The sequence below is a fragment of the Ailuropoda melanoleuca genome, chromosome 7 (assembly GCF_002007445.2).
Source record: "Ailuropoda melanoleuca isolate Jingjing chromosome 7, ASM200744v2, whole genome shotgun sequence".
Lineage (NCBI taxonomy): Eukaryota > Metazoa > Chordata > Mammalia > Carnivora > Ursidae > Ailuropoda > Ailuropoda melanoleuca.
The window spans coordinates 8,585,467-8,603,252 of record NC_048224.1 but is presented as its reverse complement, the minus strand read 5'-3'; the positions used below and the strand labels follow the sequence as shown (position 1 = coordinate 8,603,252).

The 17,786-nt window shown below is 41.0% G+C and overlaps 1 protein-coding gene across 4 annotated transcripts in view; it reads left to right on the top strand.

The window, feature by feature from the left end:
• TTC39B (tetratricopeptide repeat domain 39B) overlaps window positions 1-13,851 on the top strand; it is a 124,315-nt gene extending 110,464 nt beyond the window's left edge. For all 4 annotated transcript variants that reach the window (XM_019796083.2, XM_011220644.3, XM_034663929.1 and 1 more), the window contains 3 exons: window positions 8,612-8,729; window positions 10,311-10,427; window positions 13,634-13,851. In XM_019796083.2, the coding sequence (XP_019651642.2) occupies window positions 8,612-8,729; window positions 10,311-10,427; window positions 13,634-13,724 (326 nt within the window). In that variant the 3' untranslated portion in view covers window positions 13,725-13,851. The remainder of the gene's footprint in view (window positions 1-8,611; window positions 8,730-10,310; window positions 10,428-13,633) is intronic.
• Window positions 13,852-17,786: the final 3,935 nt, after the last annotated feature.

The following is a 17,786-nucleotide window of genomic DNA, read 5'->3' as shown; positions in this document are numbered from 1 at the left end:
TAGTCCTGTTGATCTGCTCTACTGTGGTTCTGGTCTCTAATTCATTGATTTCTGCTCTAATCTTGGTCAACTCCTTCCTTGTCAGTGGGTTAGGCCTGTCCCTCTGTTGCTGTTCCAGTTTCTTGAGGTGAGAATATAGAAACTGCATTTTAGATTTTTCTATTCTTTTGAGTGAGGCTTGGATGGCTATGTATTTCCCCCTTAGGACTGCCTTTGCAGTATCCCATAGGTTTTGGACCGTTGTGTATTCATTCTCGTTGGTCTCCATAAATTGTTTAATTTGTTTTTTGATTTCCTGGTTTATCGAGTCATTCTTGAGCAGGATGGTTCTTAGCCTCCAAGTGTTTGAGTTTCTTCCAGGTTTTTCCTTGTGGTTGAGTTCCAATTTCAGAGCGTTGTGGTCTGAGAATATGCAGGGGATAATTTCAATCTTTTGGTATTGGCTGAGACCTGTTTTGTGTCCCAGAGCATGATCTATTCTTGAGAATGTTCCATGGGCATTTGAATAGAATGAGTATTCTTTGGTTCTGGGGTGTAGTGTTCTATATATATCTATGAGGTCCAACTCGTCGAGTATGGCATTCAAAGCCTTTGATTCTTTGCTTAGTTTTTGCCAGGGTGTTCTGTCTATTTCTGATAGTGGGGTGTTGAGGTCCCCTACTATTACTGTGTTCTTATCTATATGTCTCTTTATTTTGGTTAAGAGTTGGCTTGTGTATCTTGCTGCTCCCCTGTTGGGGGCATATATATTAATAATTGTCATATCCACTTGTTGAATACTTCCTTTAAGAATAATATAGTGCCCTTCTGTATCTCTCTCTATGGCCTCTAGTTTAAAATCCAGTCTATCTGATATGAGAATTGCTACTCCAGCTTTCTTTTGAGGTCCATTTGCGTGGAAGATGGTACTCCATCCCCTTACTCTAAGTCTGAATGCATCTTTGGGTTCAAAATGAGTCTCTTGTAGACAGCAAATGGATGGGTCATGTCTTTTTATCCAATCTGCAACCCTGTGGCGTTTTATGGGAGAGTTTAAGCCATTTAGATTGATAGAGATTATTGACAGATATGATTTTAATGATGCCATTTCTCTTTAAAGTCTTTGTATCGGTTGTGACTTGCTGCTCTGTATCACTCTTGGGGCCTTTTTACCTTTATAGAGCCCCCCTTAATATCTCCTGTAGGGCTGGTTTCGTGGTTACGAAATTGGTTAATGATTGGCGATTTTGGAACGTCTTTATTTCTCCATCAATTCTGAATGACAGCTTTGCTGGATAAAGGATCCTTGGCTGCATGTTTTTCTCTGAAAGAGCTTTAAAAATGCCCCCCCAAGCCTTTCTCTCATTCCAGGTCTCTGTAGACAGGTCTGACGTAATCCTGATACCTTTGCCTTGGTACGTGAGAAATTTCTTTGCCCTGGCCGCTTTCAATACTGTATCCTTGGATCTAATATTTGCGAATTGCACTATGACATGCCGTGGCGTAGGTTTGTCCTGGTTGAGCTTGGATGGGGTCCTCTCTGCCTCTTGGACACGAATGCTTGTTTCCCTTGCTAGATTAGGGAAGTTTTCAGCTACAATTTGTTCAAATATCTCTTCTAGACCTCTGTTTTTCTCCACCCCTTCAGGGATGCCGATGATTCTGACATTGGATCGTTTCATAGAGTCAGTAATCTCCCGTAATCTACATTCGTGGGCGTGGATTTTTTTAAGACCAGCTTCTATTTTCGTTTTTTCTTCTACTAACCCATCCTCCAATTCGCTAACGCGTTCCTCTGCCTCGGTGACCCTGGCCGTCAGAGCCTCTAGTTTTGACTGTATTTGGCCCATAGAATTTTTAATTTCTGTCAGATTCGCTCTCATTTCTGCCCTTAGGGATTCTATATTCTCAGCAACGCTTTCTCTGATGCTTTTTTCAAGTTTACTCATCATCTTGACCATTGTTGCTCTGAATTCCATTTCTGATAATTGGGATACATCCATATGTATTAATTCTGTGGCCGAGGCCAATTCTGTGGCAGAGGCCACAGACTCATTATCTTTTCTTTGCTGGGGGGGACTTCTCCTTCTCGTCATTCTGATGAAGAGAGATTGCAGGGTTGTCCAGAGCCCAAGTGTTGACTGGGACCCAGGCCGTGCGCCCTTGTTTTATAGAGATCTTAGGGATGTGGGCTTCTTCCTTAAAGAGTTTATTTATTTATTTGAGAGAGAGAGAGACAGTCAGCAAGAAAGGGAACCCAAGCAGGGGAGTGGGAGAGGAAGAAACAGGCTCCCGGTGGAGAAGCCCGATGAGGGACTCCTTTCCGGACCGTTGTAAACACACCCTAATCCGAAGACAGGTGCTTGGTGACTGCGCCACTCAGGCGCTCCGGGTTGTGGGCTTCTTGATTTTTCAGCCTGCCTTCTGGGGGAGGGGCCTGCCTGCAGGTACTCAGAAAACCCTGTTTGGGTAGAGTCTCTGTGTCCCTTGCGAGGGGGGATGGGGATGGGCACCCTGTGAGCCGGTATTTCCGGGCTTTTGTTCTCTGGCGGCTTTCCCTGGCGGTTTGCTATGCCTCTTCTGAGAGAGCAGCAGCGGCTGAAATTCAGCCTCTGTCTCAGAACAGAGGGATCGCGGATCATTCTCCACTGATGTTCTGGCCACTTTAACTCTGTTTCTGTTGGTGCTGCTCAACCCTGCAGCATCCCGGGCTGTGCGCCCCACACCCGGCGTCCCAGCCCTCACTTCCAGGGCCGGTGCGTCTCTGTCCTTTGTGTTTCCAACCCCGCCAGCTGCCAGTTGCCAGCCGCCCTGCGCGGGCTCCCGGAGCTCCCCGTCTCAGTCTGGTGTCTCGCGGGTGCTGACCGCGAGTCCGCCTGCTCCCTTGTGCAGGTGGCCCCCCAGCTGCCAGCCGCCAGCCGCCCCGCGCACGCTCCCGGAGCTCCCAGTCTCACCCTGGATCCAGTGAGCACACCGGAGCTCCGGAGCTCCGTGAGATGCTTGGTGGTGCATGCTCCCGGCTCACGGACTCAGTCTGCTGTTTCCAGGGTGCGGGTCCGCGGTCCGCCCGCTCCCCGGTGCAGGTGGCCCGCGCCGCCCTGCACGCGCTCCTGGAGCTCCCGTTCTCAGTCTGCTGTCTCGCGGGTGCCGTCCGCGAGTCTGCCTGCTCCCCCGTGCAGGTGGCCCGCCAGCCGCCAGCACGCTCCCGGAGCTCCCGTTCTCAGTCTGCTGTCTCAAGTGTGCGGGTCCCCGGTCCGTCCGCTCCCCCGTGCAGGTGGCTACCGCTTCCCAGCGCCCTGACACGGCGGCTCCCTCCCCCTTCTGTTTATCTTCCGATATCTGTACATGGTTTCACGGCTCCCCGCTTCGTACCTCGATACTCAGCGCTGGAGATGTTCATTTGTAGAGATCCAGATGTATCTTCCTGTGTCTCAGGCTGATTCCGTGGATGTTCAGGCTGTTCTGGTACCTATCCAGCTCAACTCAGGGGACCGGCTGAAAAAGGGGTCCCCTACTCCTCCACCATCTTAACCTCCTCGGAAAATATCTTTTTAATTTTTAAAAAATTATTTTATTTTATTTTTTTAAGTAGGCTCCATGCCCAGCATGGAGCCCAATATGGGGCTTGAACTCACAAACCTGAGATCAAGACCTGAGATGAGGTCAAGAGTCAGACACTTAACTGACTGAGCCACCCAGGTTCCCCTCTTTTTAATTTTTAATTGTAGTAAAAAATATATATCACACAAATTTTACCATGTGACCCATTTTTAACTGTATAGTTCAGTAATGTTAAGTATGTTCACATAGTTGTACAACTGGTCTCCAGAACTTCTCCATACCCATTAAAAATAGCTCTCCATTTCCCTCTCCTCACCGCTGCCGGCAACCACAGTTATACATTTTGTTACTATGAATTGAACTATGTTAGGTTGCTCATTTGAGTGGAATCCTACATTATTTGTCCTTTTGGGACTGGCTTATTTCACTTTACATAATGGCACCTCAGGCTTTGGGGCGCCTGGGTGGCTCAGTTGGTTAAGCGTCTGCCTTGGGCTCAGGCCATGATCCCAGAGTCCTGGGATCGAACTCCACGTCAGGCTCCTTGCTCAGTGGGGAGCCTGCTTCTCTCTCTCTCTGCTGCTTCCCCTGCTCTAGCTCTCGCTTTGTCAAATAAATAAAATCTTAAAAAAAGATGGTCTCAGGGTATATCCATGTTGTAGCATGTGTGAGAATTTCCCCTTTATAATGCTGCATAATATTCCATTGCATGTATAGATCACATTTTGCTTTTCCATTTTTCCACTGTGGCACATTTGAGTTGCTTCCACTTTTTTGGCTATTGCAAATAATACTTCTATGAACACGTGTATGTAAATATTTTTTTGAGATTGCTTTCAGTTCTTTTATTTATTTATTTTTAAAGATTTTATTTATTTATTTATTTGAGAGAGAAAGGGAGAGGAGCAGAGGGAGAGGGAGAAGGGGACTCCCTGCGGAGCAGGGAGCCTGATGCAGGGCTCCATCCCAGGACCTCGGGATCATGACCTGAGCTGAAGGCAGACGCTTAACCAACTGAGCCACCCAGGTGCCCCACTTTCAGTTCTTTTAGATAAATGCCCAAAATTAGAATTGCTGGATCATGTGGTATTTCTATTTTAAATTTTTTGAGGAATTGCCACACTGTTTTCTGTAGCGGCTGCACCATTTTACCTTCCCTCCAGCAGTGCACAAGGTTCTAATTTCTCTATATCCTCACCAGTATTTGTAATATCCTGGGGGTGTTTTTGGTTGTTTTTGTTTTTGTTTTTGTAGTAGCCATCCTAATGGGCGTGAGATGATCTTTACTATTTTCAATGTGACATTACTTCAAAAACGAAAAAGATTCTAGTTTGATTTGTGTGTAAAGTCAACATAAAGTTACATCATTTTGAAATTTGGATGAAATGAAAGTCTATGAAAGTTGACCTTAAAAAATGAGATTTCACAAAATCCACCTTTGTAGAATCCATTTGGGCTTTTAAACAAATTTTAGTATTCATTTTTATTCAACTAATTGGGCTACATTTTATTAACTTGCTCATTTGAACACTCTTAGATTTTCCATACTAGATATAGAATTGTGATAGGATGAGAAAACATTGTTTCTGCCAGTAGGGGAATTATCTATGATTAAAACCCTTATATCCACAAACCAAATGGGAAAGTGGATATGTTTTTAATAAGTGGATATGTAAAAACTGGGAGGTGAAGGAAAACCTCTTTTTATTAAATGAAAACATTTGTAGAGTATTTTTCCTCCCAGAAAAGTGAACCAGGTTGTTTCTTGTGTTTTCCTACAAATGTAAGGGCTTTGGTTCAGTTGAATAAATTCTGACGTTTGAATGTCCATCCTTTGTTGTATAGACTAATACTTACCACCAGAGAGTAGGGCCTTTGTATATTAAGAAGACCTGAGGGACCATTGGATTTTTCTCTATTTGAGCAGGCTTTTCAGCCTTTACCTCAAAGTTTATTTTGTCCCATTATTGGTTGGAGGAAAATGTAAAGGAGTAATACATGTATCGTGAAATAGAGGCTTAGAAAACCAGACTGCTCTCTCCATTCATTCCTTCCTCTTTTTATGATCTATTGAGATGGTAGGCTTGGAGATATTTAAGGAGGGCTGGGGAAAGCTCAGACAGACAGACAGATGCACTGTACTTCACACAATTCTGTTTTTCTATGTGTTCCGTCTGGTAAAAAAAAATTATAGTAATAATAATTTTAAAAAACTTTTTCTTCCTGAAGATTTTGTACACAAAATTTTGATAATCTATTCCAGGTCCATTATTTTCTGCAGGAAAATTACCAAATTTCCATCTCCACTCCTTCCCTCCACTCAGTAATGACCTTTTAGTAATTAAGCTCTTATCTTTCAGAGCAAGGGGGAAAAAATCCAAAACTGAAAAAATAAAATGAAGTTGTAAACCCGAGGTGACTCCAGCCTCCACCCTGTTTCTCCCCGGTATTGGCAAGTGAATGTGTTGTTGCTTCTTCTCCCCTTGGCAAGTGTCTCTAAAGTAAAAGATGGTAGAAGATATAGTTGGTGTTCTACTCTGACAATGCGATTATGAAAGGCCCCTTATGATTATAAAGGGACGGACGGATACAGTTTAATAAGAGCACACTCCATGTAATATGCCTGGAGTCAGTGTCTGCCACTAATTCCATTAGTGTTCCATTTGAAATCTAACTAAACTCAACATGTAGCCAGAAGTTGGTCCAGTAGTTCTCCTCCGGCTCTTTGTTGCAGTTAATTTGCTTTGTGAAATTATATAGCAAACACAATCAGGGCTACATAAAAGGGAAAATGCTACTTTATGGCTTTTCACTTTCTAAATCTGTTTTTGAATTTTTCCTTTGGTGCATTTCAGCTAGTTTCTAAAAAGTTCAATGTGGATATTTTTGTAGTTTGGGCTTCAGACTTTCTTTTTCCTCAGCCTACCCTCTGTTTTATTAAGTTAAGCAGATCTTTTGTGATGAAAATGTGCTTTGGCAGCATTGTTGTATAATTTTCTTGGAATGTAAAATGGAAATTGTGTGTTGAAATGTTCATCTGTGAACTCACCCATGAGGTTGAGAATCATGATAAAGCATTCAGATTTTAAGGGAAAATAATCATCTGACAGAGAGTACTCTGTGGTCTGAGGAAATAATGGTTTTGCTAAGGTTTGGAGGAAGGGGTGTCTTTGGACCCATTTTCTATATCCTTAACTTATGATCTAAATAAAAGCTAAGTGTGGTGTTAGTGGTACTTAAATTTTCCATAGTGTTATGTCTGTTCCTCAGAAAAACCATCATTCACTGAGCACCAGGATTTTGTGCTAAGGCAAACTGTCATAAAATGCTAATACAGGACTCAGTAGAATTGCACAAAAATGATACTAAAAACTAGCATCCAGTATGGACCCTAAGAGTTTGATTCTAGGCCTGGAAAGATACTGTTTCTTGTCTATATATTTCAGTGAGCATCCATGATTTGAAACGTAGATATATTTGTGTGTGTGTGCCGGTGGCGGGGGGGGGGGGGGGGGGTAGCTGAAAAATGGTCCTTAAGTAATAAGAAAGGTAACATGATATTGATACCTGTGATTTTTCTTGGTGAATGAACTATCAGAGCTTGGAAGTGAAAAGGTGAATGTCAGCTGTTTTTAGCACCTAGAAGTAAAGTGATCCCCTTCCAGTTGTTTAAGTTGCATCATTAACCTCCCATCAACAAGCAGTTTACTAACTCAAACACCAGCATGTGTTAATGGTGAATTCTGAGGTTTGTACTGAAAGCAGGGGAATCTTAATAGGACGACTCCCAGGCTCCAGGGGTTTGGTTTACTACCCCTCCCACCCCCTGTCTTGTCACAGCCTGAAATGTATAAATTATCGGCCTGTCTTGAGAATGACTTAGTTGCTGTAACTTGCGAAAGCTCCCAAATTCAAAAGTGGTAGATGTGAAATGTCTACCTTTATCAGGTCGATGTCACACAGGATATGGTTCCTTTTGTTTAATATTCTACAGCCTTGGGCTGTAGAAGGCAACGAGTCATTTTGAAAAGGGGAAACGTAGGGAAAGAAAACCCTTGACATTAGCCTCAAGCGCTTGCAAGTTTGTGAGATAAAGTTTTAGGTACCTTGCATGTACTTCGGAACCATTTTGTCTAATTTTATGACAGAATTTCCCCCCAAAAGAACAAACCCTGGGAGAATTGATAAGTTGTAAACAGACTGATCTGGAGAGGGTATTCTATTCTACTTCCTGAATTTTTAATGGGTAGGAAGCCATCTGCTTCTCCATATGGAAGTGTTATCGTCTCCTGCGTGAAGCCAGCGCAGTTCGTCGCCAGAACCACGGGAGGAGGCAGCCCTCTTGCTCCTCTCGCTTTACCTTTTATAGAATTAATACAGCGTCGACTTTATTTAGAGTTCAGATTTCCTATTGTGACATCTAAGGCCGCCTAACTCAGACGATGAGCACTGAGCACCCGAAGAAAGATTTTCAAGTGGATAGAGTTGCACCCCTTCATAAAATGGTGTAGTAAGGCAGTAAACTCCTTCTTCTTTTAATTTAAAATATTTTCATTGTGTCATGGAACACTACATCAGAAACTAATGATACACTGTATGGTGACTAACATAATAAAATAAATTTAAAAGTAAATAAATAAAACAAATAAAATATTTTCATCGTGTTTTATTAAATGAAGCATAGTACATGCTAGAAATATTTTCCTTATTTTTCAGTGATCCCTCCGAAACCTAGTAGCTATTTGTTCTCCCTCTTCCTTGGGATTTTATTTTTATTTTTATTTATTTTTTTCCCTTGGGATTTTTTTTTTTTTTAATTTATTTGACAGAGATAGAGACAGCCAGTGAGAGAGGGAACACAAGCAGGGGGAGTGGGAGAGGAAGAAGCAGGCTCCCAGCAGAGGAGCCTGATGTGGAGCTCGATCCCATAACGCCAGGATCACGCCCTGAGCCGAAGGCAGATGCTTAACAAAGGCAGATGCTTAAAGACTGCGCCACCCAGGCGCCCCTCCCTTGGGATTTTTAAAAGTGTTTTTCCTTTTGTGCTTGCTTTCTGTTTGTTTGGCTTTAGATATAAGCGATTACTCAGTGGACGACGAGTGCTTGGTGAAGCTGCTGAAAGGGTGTTGCCTTAAGAACCTGCAGCGGCCCTTGCAAGCTGAGCTGTGCTTCAATCACGTCATCCAAAGGTACAGACCAGCAAGGAGGCTGGGGCTGAGTGCAGGCTGTGGTTTCCAGGGAGTTACTGTGAGAAAGCAACGTGTTCCCTCCCGCGCGAGTGTTCGGTGCTACCAGGAAAAGAATCCAGTAGTGCTCTCTTTGTCCTTTGAGAGCAAACTTAGAGCCCCAGTAGAGCATGGCTTTATACATTTCTGCTGGTGTGTAAGGGGAACACTAAGCTCCATGAAAGCTAAACACTAGTTTAGCTGAGAACATAGGAGGACTGGTGAGGACTGCTGTCCTTACAAAGAGGAAAGAGACCATGTCTATATCCCAAATAAGTCATCTTCTGTTTTTTAGTAAACATGTTAAAGAAGTAGCCATTGATAAAAAAAAGTAATTAAAAAAAAAAGTAAAGAAGTATCCATTGAGTTCAATTTTACTGATGTTTCTAGAAGGATCAAAAGGATGACCCAATTTGTGCTATGTGTTATGTTTGTCGAATCTACAGTGAATTGTTTGCTCCTGTGTTTTGTAATTTGGGATCGTGAGCTCCCCTTCAATGGGGTTTTATCATGAGACACCTATGAGGCTGGGGTGGAAGAAGAGCCTCTGAAGTGATTTTGCTTTTATTTCTGCCAGTGCCCCCAGAACTTTTTCAGCCCAGGCCCACTTTAATGTTAATGTCATTGCTTAGAGGTCCTTGGATCCTTTGGGCCACGTAAATATGAATTGTAAATTCATGTGAGGACAGGTCTGTTAGTTATTAATTTCCCAAGGAATGCATTTTTTCCTTCCAACCTGGATGCAGACCGAGGAGCCAACTGCCCTTGTCTTCCTCCTATGCCAGAGAGTAGGTTTTTCCAATCTGCCCTTTCTCTGATGGAGAATGGCCCCAGCTTGATATAGAAGTCTCAGGCGCTGCTCTTCTGTGGACTCAAGGCCTCATCTGCACGAACACTGAGATATAAAGCCCTGGCTGATTCAGGCCGAAACAGGTCCCAGGACTGCTTTGACATCATCCAGACACTTAGAGTTCTGGCTTTGTTTTGTTTTCAGCTTGAGAGTTTTTCTTATGTTCTTGTGAGCTGAGTTATGCATTTGGAAGGGCTTTACCTTATATATATTTATTTTTTATTGCTTCTTGATGCTTTATGGTCAGATTTCATAATATTGCTGAAAACAGAAGTATTGACTACTTCTTTATTGACTTTTTTTTAGCCTTATAAGACTCAACAATTTAAAGGAATACAGTGTCCTTATTTCTAAATGGAGTCATTTCCTGAACACATTCATTTTTTAGGAGGATGACCTTGACCTTTCAGGGTTAATCTTTGAAGATCTTGCATGCATTCGTCTTCCTAAGGGGCATAAACAATGCTCAGTACTGGATTTAGATTAAAGAATAAAATAAAAGATGAATATAGTCAAAACATACTATTTATTGCCATCATTTATTAGATTCCTTGACCGTATAATGACAGTTCTGTCTGGTAATAAGCTTAGTGCTGTACCTGTTTCCTGAGGAATGGGGAAAGTACATACATTAAAAAAGAATGATTTGTTTCTTGTTCTGTTAAGACTTAATCACTTTTCTTTCACTCTTTTAGTGAAAAGCTACTGAAGTATGACCACTATCTGGTGCCGTTTACTCTGTTTGAGTTGGCCTTTTTGTACAAAAGCCAAGGGGAAATTGACAAGGCCATAAAGACCCTAGAAACTGCAAGGTAAGTGGTGACGGCAGCTCTTCCTGCCTGCTATGAAGTCAGGAACATCGACACCAGTATAACCACAGCGGTACTATTATATACTTAGAAGTTAAAACACGAATGAAAAATGAATAATAACGTTATGCTCATGACTTTTGCTGTAGTTGTGCTATTTCCAGCCTTTTTAATGCCTGGCCCTGTGACTGTTTGCAAATGTGATTGTGGGCATCTCTATGCCTGATTTCTAACCTATTCTCTTCTGGATTGGGGTTGGCAGGTGTTTTCTGGAAAGGACCAGATAGTAAGAATTTTTGGTTTTACAGCATAAGGTTTCATTGCAGCTTCTAATTGTATTGAAAGCAGCCGCAGAAGACAACATGTAAATAAATGGGTGTATCTGGGTTTGGCCATTATTTGGGTCATAATTTGCTGACCCTTGTTGTCTTCAACCATATCTCTCATTTCCTTGAAGAGCTGCTGATTGGAAGAAGCCCTCTGTGTCTTTCCCTGGCTCTCTTTTCTGTCTACTGTGGTAATTTCAAAGCATTTTCATTTCTGCTTGACAGTGGCTCTCAGACTTGTGATCATGGCTCACTTAAACCCTGTGGTCTGTTTGCCTTGAATACTTCTTACAGTGGAGAAAGAATGACATAATAGCTTTAAGCCATAAATAGCTTAGTGATTCATTAGTTTGTTCATTTACTCAAATTCAGCGAGTATTCACTGAGCATTTATTATGTGCCAGACACTAGTAAAGGCTCTAGACAGACATCTATGCATAAACAGGTAACGTTTCCTCTTGCTTAGTTAGAGGGAGATGTTGAATAACCAACAAGTAGGAAAACCAGCAATGGCATATGCTTTGCTGACATTTATAATATGATACAGAGTCCCTGGGTACTACCTTAGATTGGGTTGAGCCTGGAAGTTTTCCTTGAGGAGATGATACTGTAGTTGAGATTTGCATATTTAAAGCCAGTCTTGAGAAGATCAGTCACCAAAAGACGGGTTGGGGAGCATTCCTGGCTGAAGCCACAGCTAGGAAGCTTCTAAATGGGCGGTTGAGCCACTAGATAGTATATGATGGTATTTGCTGAAATGGGGTATGCTTAGAAGAGCAGGTTCCAGGAAAGGAGAAGACATACTTCTGTATAGAACCATGGGATTTTGAGGTGCTTGCTGGGTGTCCATGTGGAGATGGTGAGTTGACAGTCAAATATACAAGCCTGGAGTTCAGTGGAAACATCAAGGCTGAATGTAGAGATTTCAAAGTCACCTACTCAGAGACAGTGATATTTAAAGCCAGGATACTTGATGAAGTGATCCTGGGAAAATAATACAGCTAGAGAAAGAGGTCCAGCACAGAGCTTTGGGATATGCTATCATTTTATTTTATTTTATTTTATTTTATTTTATTTTATTTTATTTTATTTTTTTTATTTATTTATTTTACTTTATTTTTTTAAAGATTTTATTTATTTACTTGACAGAGAGAGAGACAGGCAGTGAGAGAGGGAACACAAGCAGGGTGAGTGGGAGAGGAAGAAGCAGGCTCCCAGTGGAGGAGCCTGATGCAGGGCTTGATCCCAGAACACCGGGGATCACGCCCTGAGCCAAAGGCAGACGCTTAACGACTGCGCCACCCAGGCGCCCCTATGCCATTATTTTAGAAATGAAACAATAAGATTAAGAAGAAGTGGCCAGTGAATTAGGAACACATCCAGGAAAGCAAAGTGAACAAAGTGTTTCAAAGAGAAGAAAGTGGTCATTTGTGAAGATGGCTGCTGAGAGGTGAAGCAAGGGGAGTCCAGAGAAGTGGCTGCTGAACTTGGCAGCATGAAGATCATCGGTGACTTTGACCAGTGAGGAGAGAAAGCGGAGTCAGCTACTTCAGGCAACTTTTCAGGATGTTTTGCTGTGAATGAAGCATAGTAATGGGGAAGAAGCTTCAGGGGCATCATGGAACTGAGAGAGGCTACTCCTGCTGCTACTTAGTTTTTTAAAGGGTGATATCGGAGTGAGTCACTTTTAAAGCTAATTTTGTTGAGAATGAGAATGACTCATATTTCAACTGACATGTATGTATCTTCAAATCTAGCTGTTGGAAAATTAGGAACTCTCATTAGTGTTGTTTGCAGTATTCATTGTTTGGACCTACTTGATGTTACCTAAGCAATGCACAATAAGACAAATTTGTAATGATGAAAATAAAAGACTGATAATTCACTACTAAAAAAAAAGACCATCAGTGATCAAAAGTCACCACTAGCTCAAGCCTGTACTAATGAAGCCACCATAAACAGATTGCTTCCCAGCAATTTCAAGACTTTGAATTCTCTGCACTTTTCCCTTATGCAGTTGGAGCTTCGCAAAGTTGCCAAAATTAGTGGCCGGGCATTTAGGAAAATACTCAGTTACATCCTTTGGTAACCCGTATTGTGTATAATAACTGTTATCAAGGTTACCAATGAGTAGCTCTTAGGCCTGTATAAAAAGAGCTGTTGAAGGAAAGCATTGCCATTGCAAAGAAAGGAGTTACAGTTCACCCACGGGCCAAGGCACTGTGTGAAAGCAGGAGCCCAGAGTCACAGCCATTCCCTCCTGCTGATTCTTAACAATTCTAACAGACGGAAGTGAACATGGATGATCTAAGTAAAGTTTTTAACTAATCTAAGGATTTATATGGCGCCTTCTGACATCGTCCCACAGTTATTGGCCAAACCATTGATATTTGCCTGTGAGAATCGGAATAATTTTGGTGTCACCATATAATCCTGCTTTCTTTGTTGTAGTTGTTTCATGAGAGTTTCAGCATCATTTCTTTGCGGGGGTGGGGGGCAGTGATTGATCATGTTCACGTGAGGCTGCCTTAAAATTCCTGGTTTAGAAAAGGAAGTCAACTATTTAGGAATAGTTCACAAAAGTTGTTAAACCCTCTTCATATGCTTCTGGCTGTGTTTGTGATTGGATTGGTCATTAAATAGGAACCTGCTACTCAAAGTATGACTCAAATCACTACCAGGAAGCTTCTAGAAATATAGAATATTGCCATCCTCCTTTGCTCACAGGATCAGAATCTACATTTTAACAAGATCTGCTGTTAAGTCATATTCATATTTGGAAGCAAATAAGGAATGAAGATGAGAAGAAGGGGAGGTGGTGGTGTTGCCCTTGTTGGATACAAAAGGATTTTGACATTACAATTTCATTGTTATTTTCTTTAGAAACAACTACAAAGATTACTCCATGGAGTCCAGGCTACACTTCCGAATTCAGGCAGCTCTTCACCTCTGGAAAAAAACTTCCTCCGATTGATCAGAACATGAAGGATGGGGTTTTTCCTCAGTTAGCACTGACATCTGCGATAGACTAGAACTTGTATTAAAGTAGAAAAGTGATCTTGTGAATGAGAGACAAAAAAATAATTTTATTGTTAATATTTTTTATCATCTGTGTGGTTTATTGTTGGTCTGCATAAATTTTTTTTTTCTATGAAACGACATTCAATGTTTAGTACTATCTAGAAAATTCTTATATTTTGCCTCTCCAAAAAGAATTTCATATTAGATTTGAATTGGAGAGTGAAGAAGTCTTTTAAAGGACTCACAGGTACAATTAAGTCTGATTAGATTATTTATTTTTTTTTAATGTGGAAATTAATGTTTAAGTAGCAAATGGCTGATAAGTTGAGCCATTTTTAGCTTTGTTGGTCAGAGATATTTTGTTGCCTCCTATTTAAATTTAAGAGGGGAAATAAAAATCACCTACATTCAAAATAGATTACCAATAACCTGAAGTCTCCTGAATAAGACAGGCAGTGGGTGTGAATTAGGGACATGATAATGTCCTTAATAGGTGGAAGGGAGCTGTATCTAGAAAAGATGGTGAAATATAGGTTTTAGGGTTTTTTTATTCTTTGTGTAAGTTAAAGGTGGTGACATATTTGAGCAACTATTCTTTTTTTGAATGTACCTAAGTCTATTATAATAAAATTCAAAGAACTCTGTCTGAAGGGAAGAAAAAGTCATATTTTAGAAATTATCCTCAACCTTAGCCATGAGAGTCTAAAATACGTACATTGATTATTTTTTTCTATAGGAAGCAAAGTTCCTGCTGCTTTAAATGATATGTAAAATATCAGTAATTTTTATACTCATGATGTTGGTGAGTAAGATCTAATTTTCTAATCTCTTTATCTAGCACTGTGATGGTTCCTTGTAAATATCTGGACTGCGCTTCGTCCTTTAACTGGGAAACACAATCAGGGCAGAATGTGGGGGAGAGCCTGGCTTAGCAGTTACTGGGGTGACCCTTGAGGAGCCCACCTGTTCTCTGCATCAGCATATTTTCCTCATCTGTGAAATGGAAAAAGAACAGATGACTTTTCAAGGTCTCTTTCAGTTTTTTAACTGTGAGTCTGTGTATTAGGCATTTTCTGCAAACAGTGTCAAACTGTTTAACTCAAACTATCACCGCAAAGTGCGTGTCTTACTCCACAGTCCTCTCTGTCTACCCCCCACCGCCAAGTGTTGGGGTTAGTGACAGGATTGCATCCAGGGCGAGGAAAAATAATTCATGGATCCATAAATCAGGGTTTGGTCCCATTTCTGTTCTATTTTGAAGAGTAACTTATGGAAACCTCTGCAGTTTAGCAGAACAGCCCCAGATTGGGCATCTGGAGCCCACCTCTGCTAGTCGGTACTTCCTTGACGTGGATTAAGTCATTCTTCCTCGACTCCATTTCCCCAGTGGTTATGGCAACACACTGCTTGGTGCTCGTGGCGGCTCAGTTAGATAATGCATATGATAGCTTTTTGTAAACTGTGAAAGTCCATGTGAGTATATGAGTTGCTGTAATAATTATGGCTTTTATGCACTGATTATTATATCAACACACAAATATTGGCCGAGTTTGTGGTCTGTGATGTAAAATGAAGGAAGTGCAGAAATTCAAACACCTTTAAATTTATTCATGTGTTTGGCCCTGACAATAACCCAGATTATGAATTTGCTCCTTGCTGTTCATTCCCTGCTACACGCGTCTATACCCAGCAGGTATTTTGGTGTTGTTTTCTTTAAGGTACTAATTCTTGACCAATACTAAGGATATGTTTCCAGTGGAAGATGATTAATACAACTTGAGTCAGAGAACTAGTCCTTCAGTCAGCATGGTGGGAGCTCTCACTATGTGCTATTAATATGAATTACGTAGCTTTATTTTAAGTCCAGACAAGAGGAAATAAAATGAACAGTTATTACAATGTCAGCAGTGGAAATACATTTAATAATTATTTTGTATACAACTTGAGAAATAGTGAACAATTTCCTTAGAAGAGCTTTGGTAGCATTACTTTTTTAAAGTACAAATACCCATATTGTTTTTGTGAGAACCTGCAGGTCAGAGCGGAAGTCAGTAAAAACTTATCTTTCCGGTGTAATTTGAAAACAATATAAGCTATGGTGTTTATTTTTATTTTACTTTAACTCTGCATTACCAAACAAATATGAAAGAAATTCCTATCTCTCATTAGAATTGTTCCTCTATTTTTTCTTATTTTGTTCTTATTTTTACTTCCCATTCTTTTTATTTAAATTCAATTAACAAGCCTATAGAACATCATTAGTTTCAGATGTAGTTCAGTAATTTATCAGTCGCATATAACACCCAGTGCTCATCATCTTAATGTCCATCACCCAGTTACCCCCTCCCCTCACCCACCTCCTCTCCAGCAACCCTGTTTCTTTCCCATAGTTAAGAGTCTCTCATGGTTTGTCTCCCTCTCTGATTTCTTCCCATTCCATTTTCCCTCCCTTCCCCTATGATCCTCTGCGCTGTTTCTTACATTCCTCGTGTGAGTGAAACCTCATGATAATTGTCTTTCTCTGATTGTCCTATTCTTTTTATAGTTAACTGTTAATATGGATAATCTATCCATTGACTGTGTAGTTGTTGTAATATCATTAACACTACAAATATTTATCTGCCTCCTGGCGTGTTGATGATGCCCTGGTGATGCCACTTTCATGGCGTCAGCTAATACTGCGTTTTTGGAGTGACTTTGAATCCAGGGTGCTTTGTGAAGAATGAGTGCTGAAGTGACAATGTTTTATCTAATGTTTTGAGGGGCATATGTGATGGGTTTGGGCTGCCAATGTGTCTGACAGTTTGTGCAATTTGTGTAGTTTTGGTATAATTTTCTTTTCTTTTTTTTAAATGGAGAGCCAGGGTTCTGATTAGTGCTGTAAAAATTTTAAGACTCAAGCAAAGGTTCTGCTTTGTAGGATCAGTGACAAGGAAGGCATGACTTCCGCTTGATGATTAATGGAAAATTAACTATATCAACTCCTATGTGGACATATATTTTAATGTTTCTGTGCTTCTCCTGGATACAGGAAGGTCTCAAGTTACATAGGAAAAGGAAGCTCATTGATTCTGTTTTCTCTACGAGTGGGTAGAAGCTTTAGAGAGGTGAATTCCAAATTAATCAGCATCAAGAAAGATTTTTTAATCATTGAAGCAATCTAAATATAATTATCTTTGGCAAAGTAGGCAGGTTAGCAGAGCTATGTGACTGTCGTTCCTACCTGGCCTGGGAACTTAGAGTTGAACTTTGAGGTCCCTCTATGAGTCTTTGATAAGGGCTTCAAATCAGTGGGATGTGTATAAAGAAGGTTTTCCCCCTTTTGAAGACAATTGAGTATTTCTCCTTTTGAAGCTGCTGTAAACGTAGTTACATTGTGATAGGCACTGATAGACCCTATGGTCGTTATGATTCTACTTCTCATCCTTCCTTTAAAGTGACTGAAAATAATAATTGAAAAGGTCTTTGTGACTAACAGAAAGATTTTTGGAATTACTCTGATTAATCCTTCATTGATTTTTCTTTTTATGTATTTCTGTTTTTCTCCTATTCTCTCCATCTTTATCAATCATAAATACAAATGCATTTAGTTAAAATGAGTTAATGAAGACTCCAGGATTGTTTAGATGCCCTAAGATTTTGTGATTCATAGGGCCTGGAATGGGTCTTGGGAAATTATCTCCTCCCCCACACCCAACCTCTAGATGTTGTTGTTTCCTCTTCAGTCCTGCTCTGTCCGGTCTCGTGGCCACTGGCCACGTGGGACTATCGAGCACTTGCAACGTGGCTAGTGGCATGTGTTGGAATGATGCTGAGTGTCAGGGAGTGCTCATTTATGTGTGCTGCAGTTCTGTTTAAAGAAAAGACCTCCCAAAAGCATGCTTCCTGGAGTTGCTGTCTACTATGATCACCCAACCACCATAGTTGTATTCTCAGTTCTGGTTCAAATATGTATCTGTGAGGTTTGCTTTTTTCTGTTCAAGTGCCCAGAAACTTTCATTTCATCATTTTATTC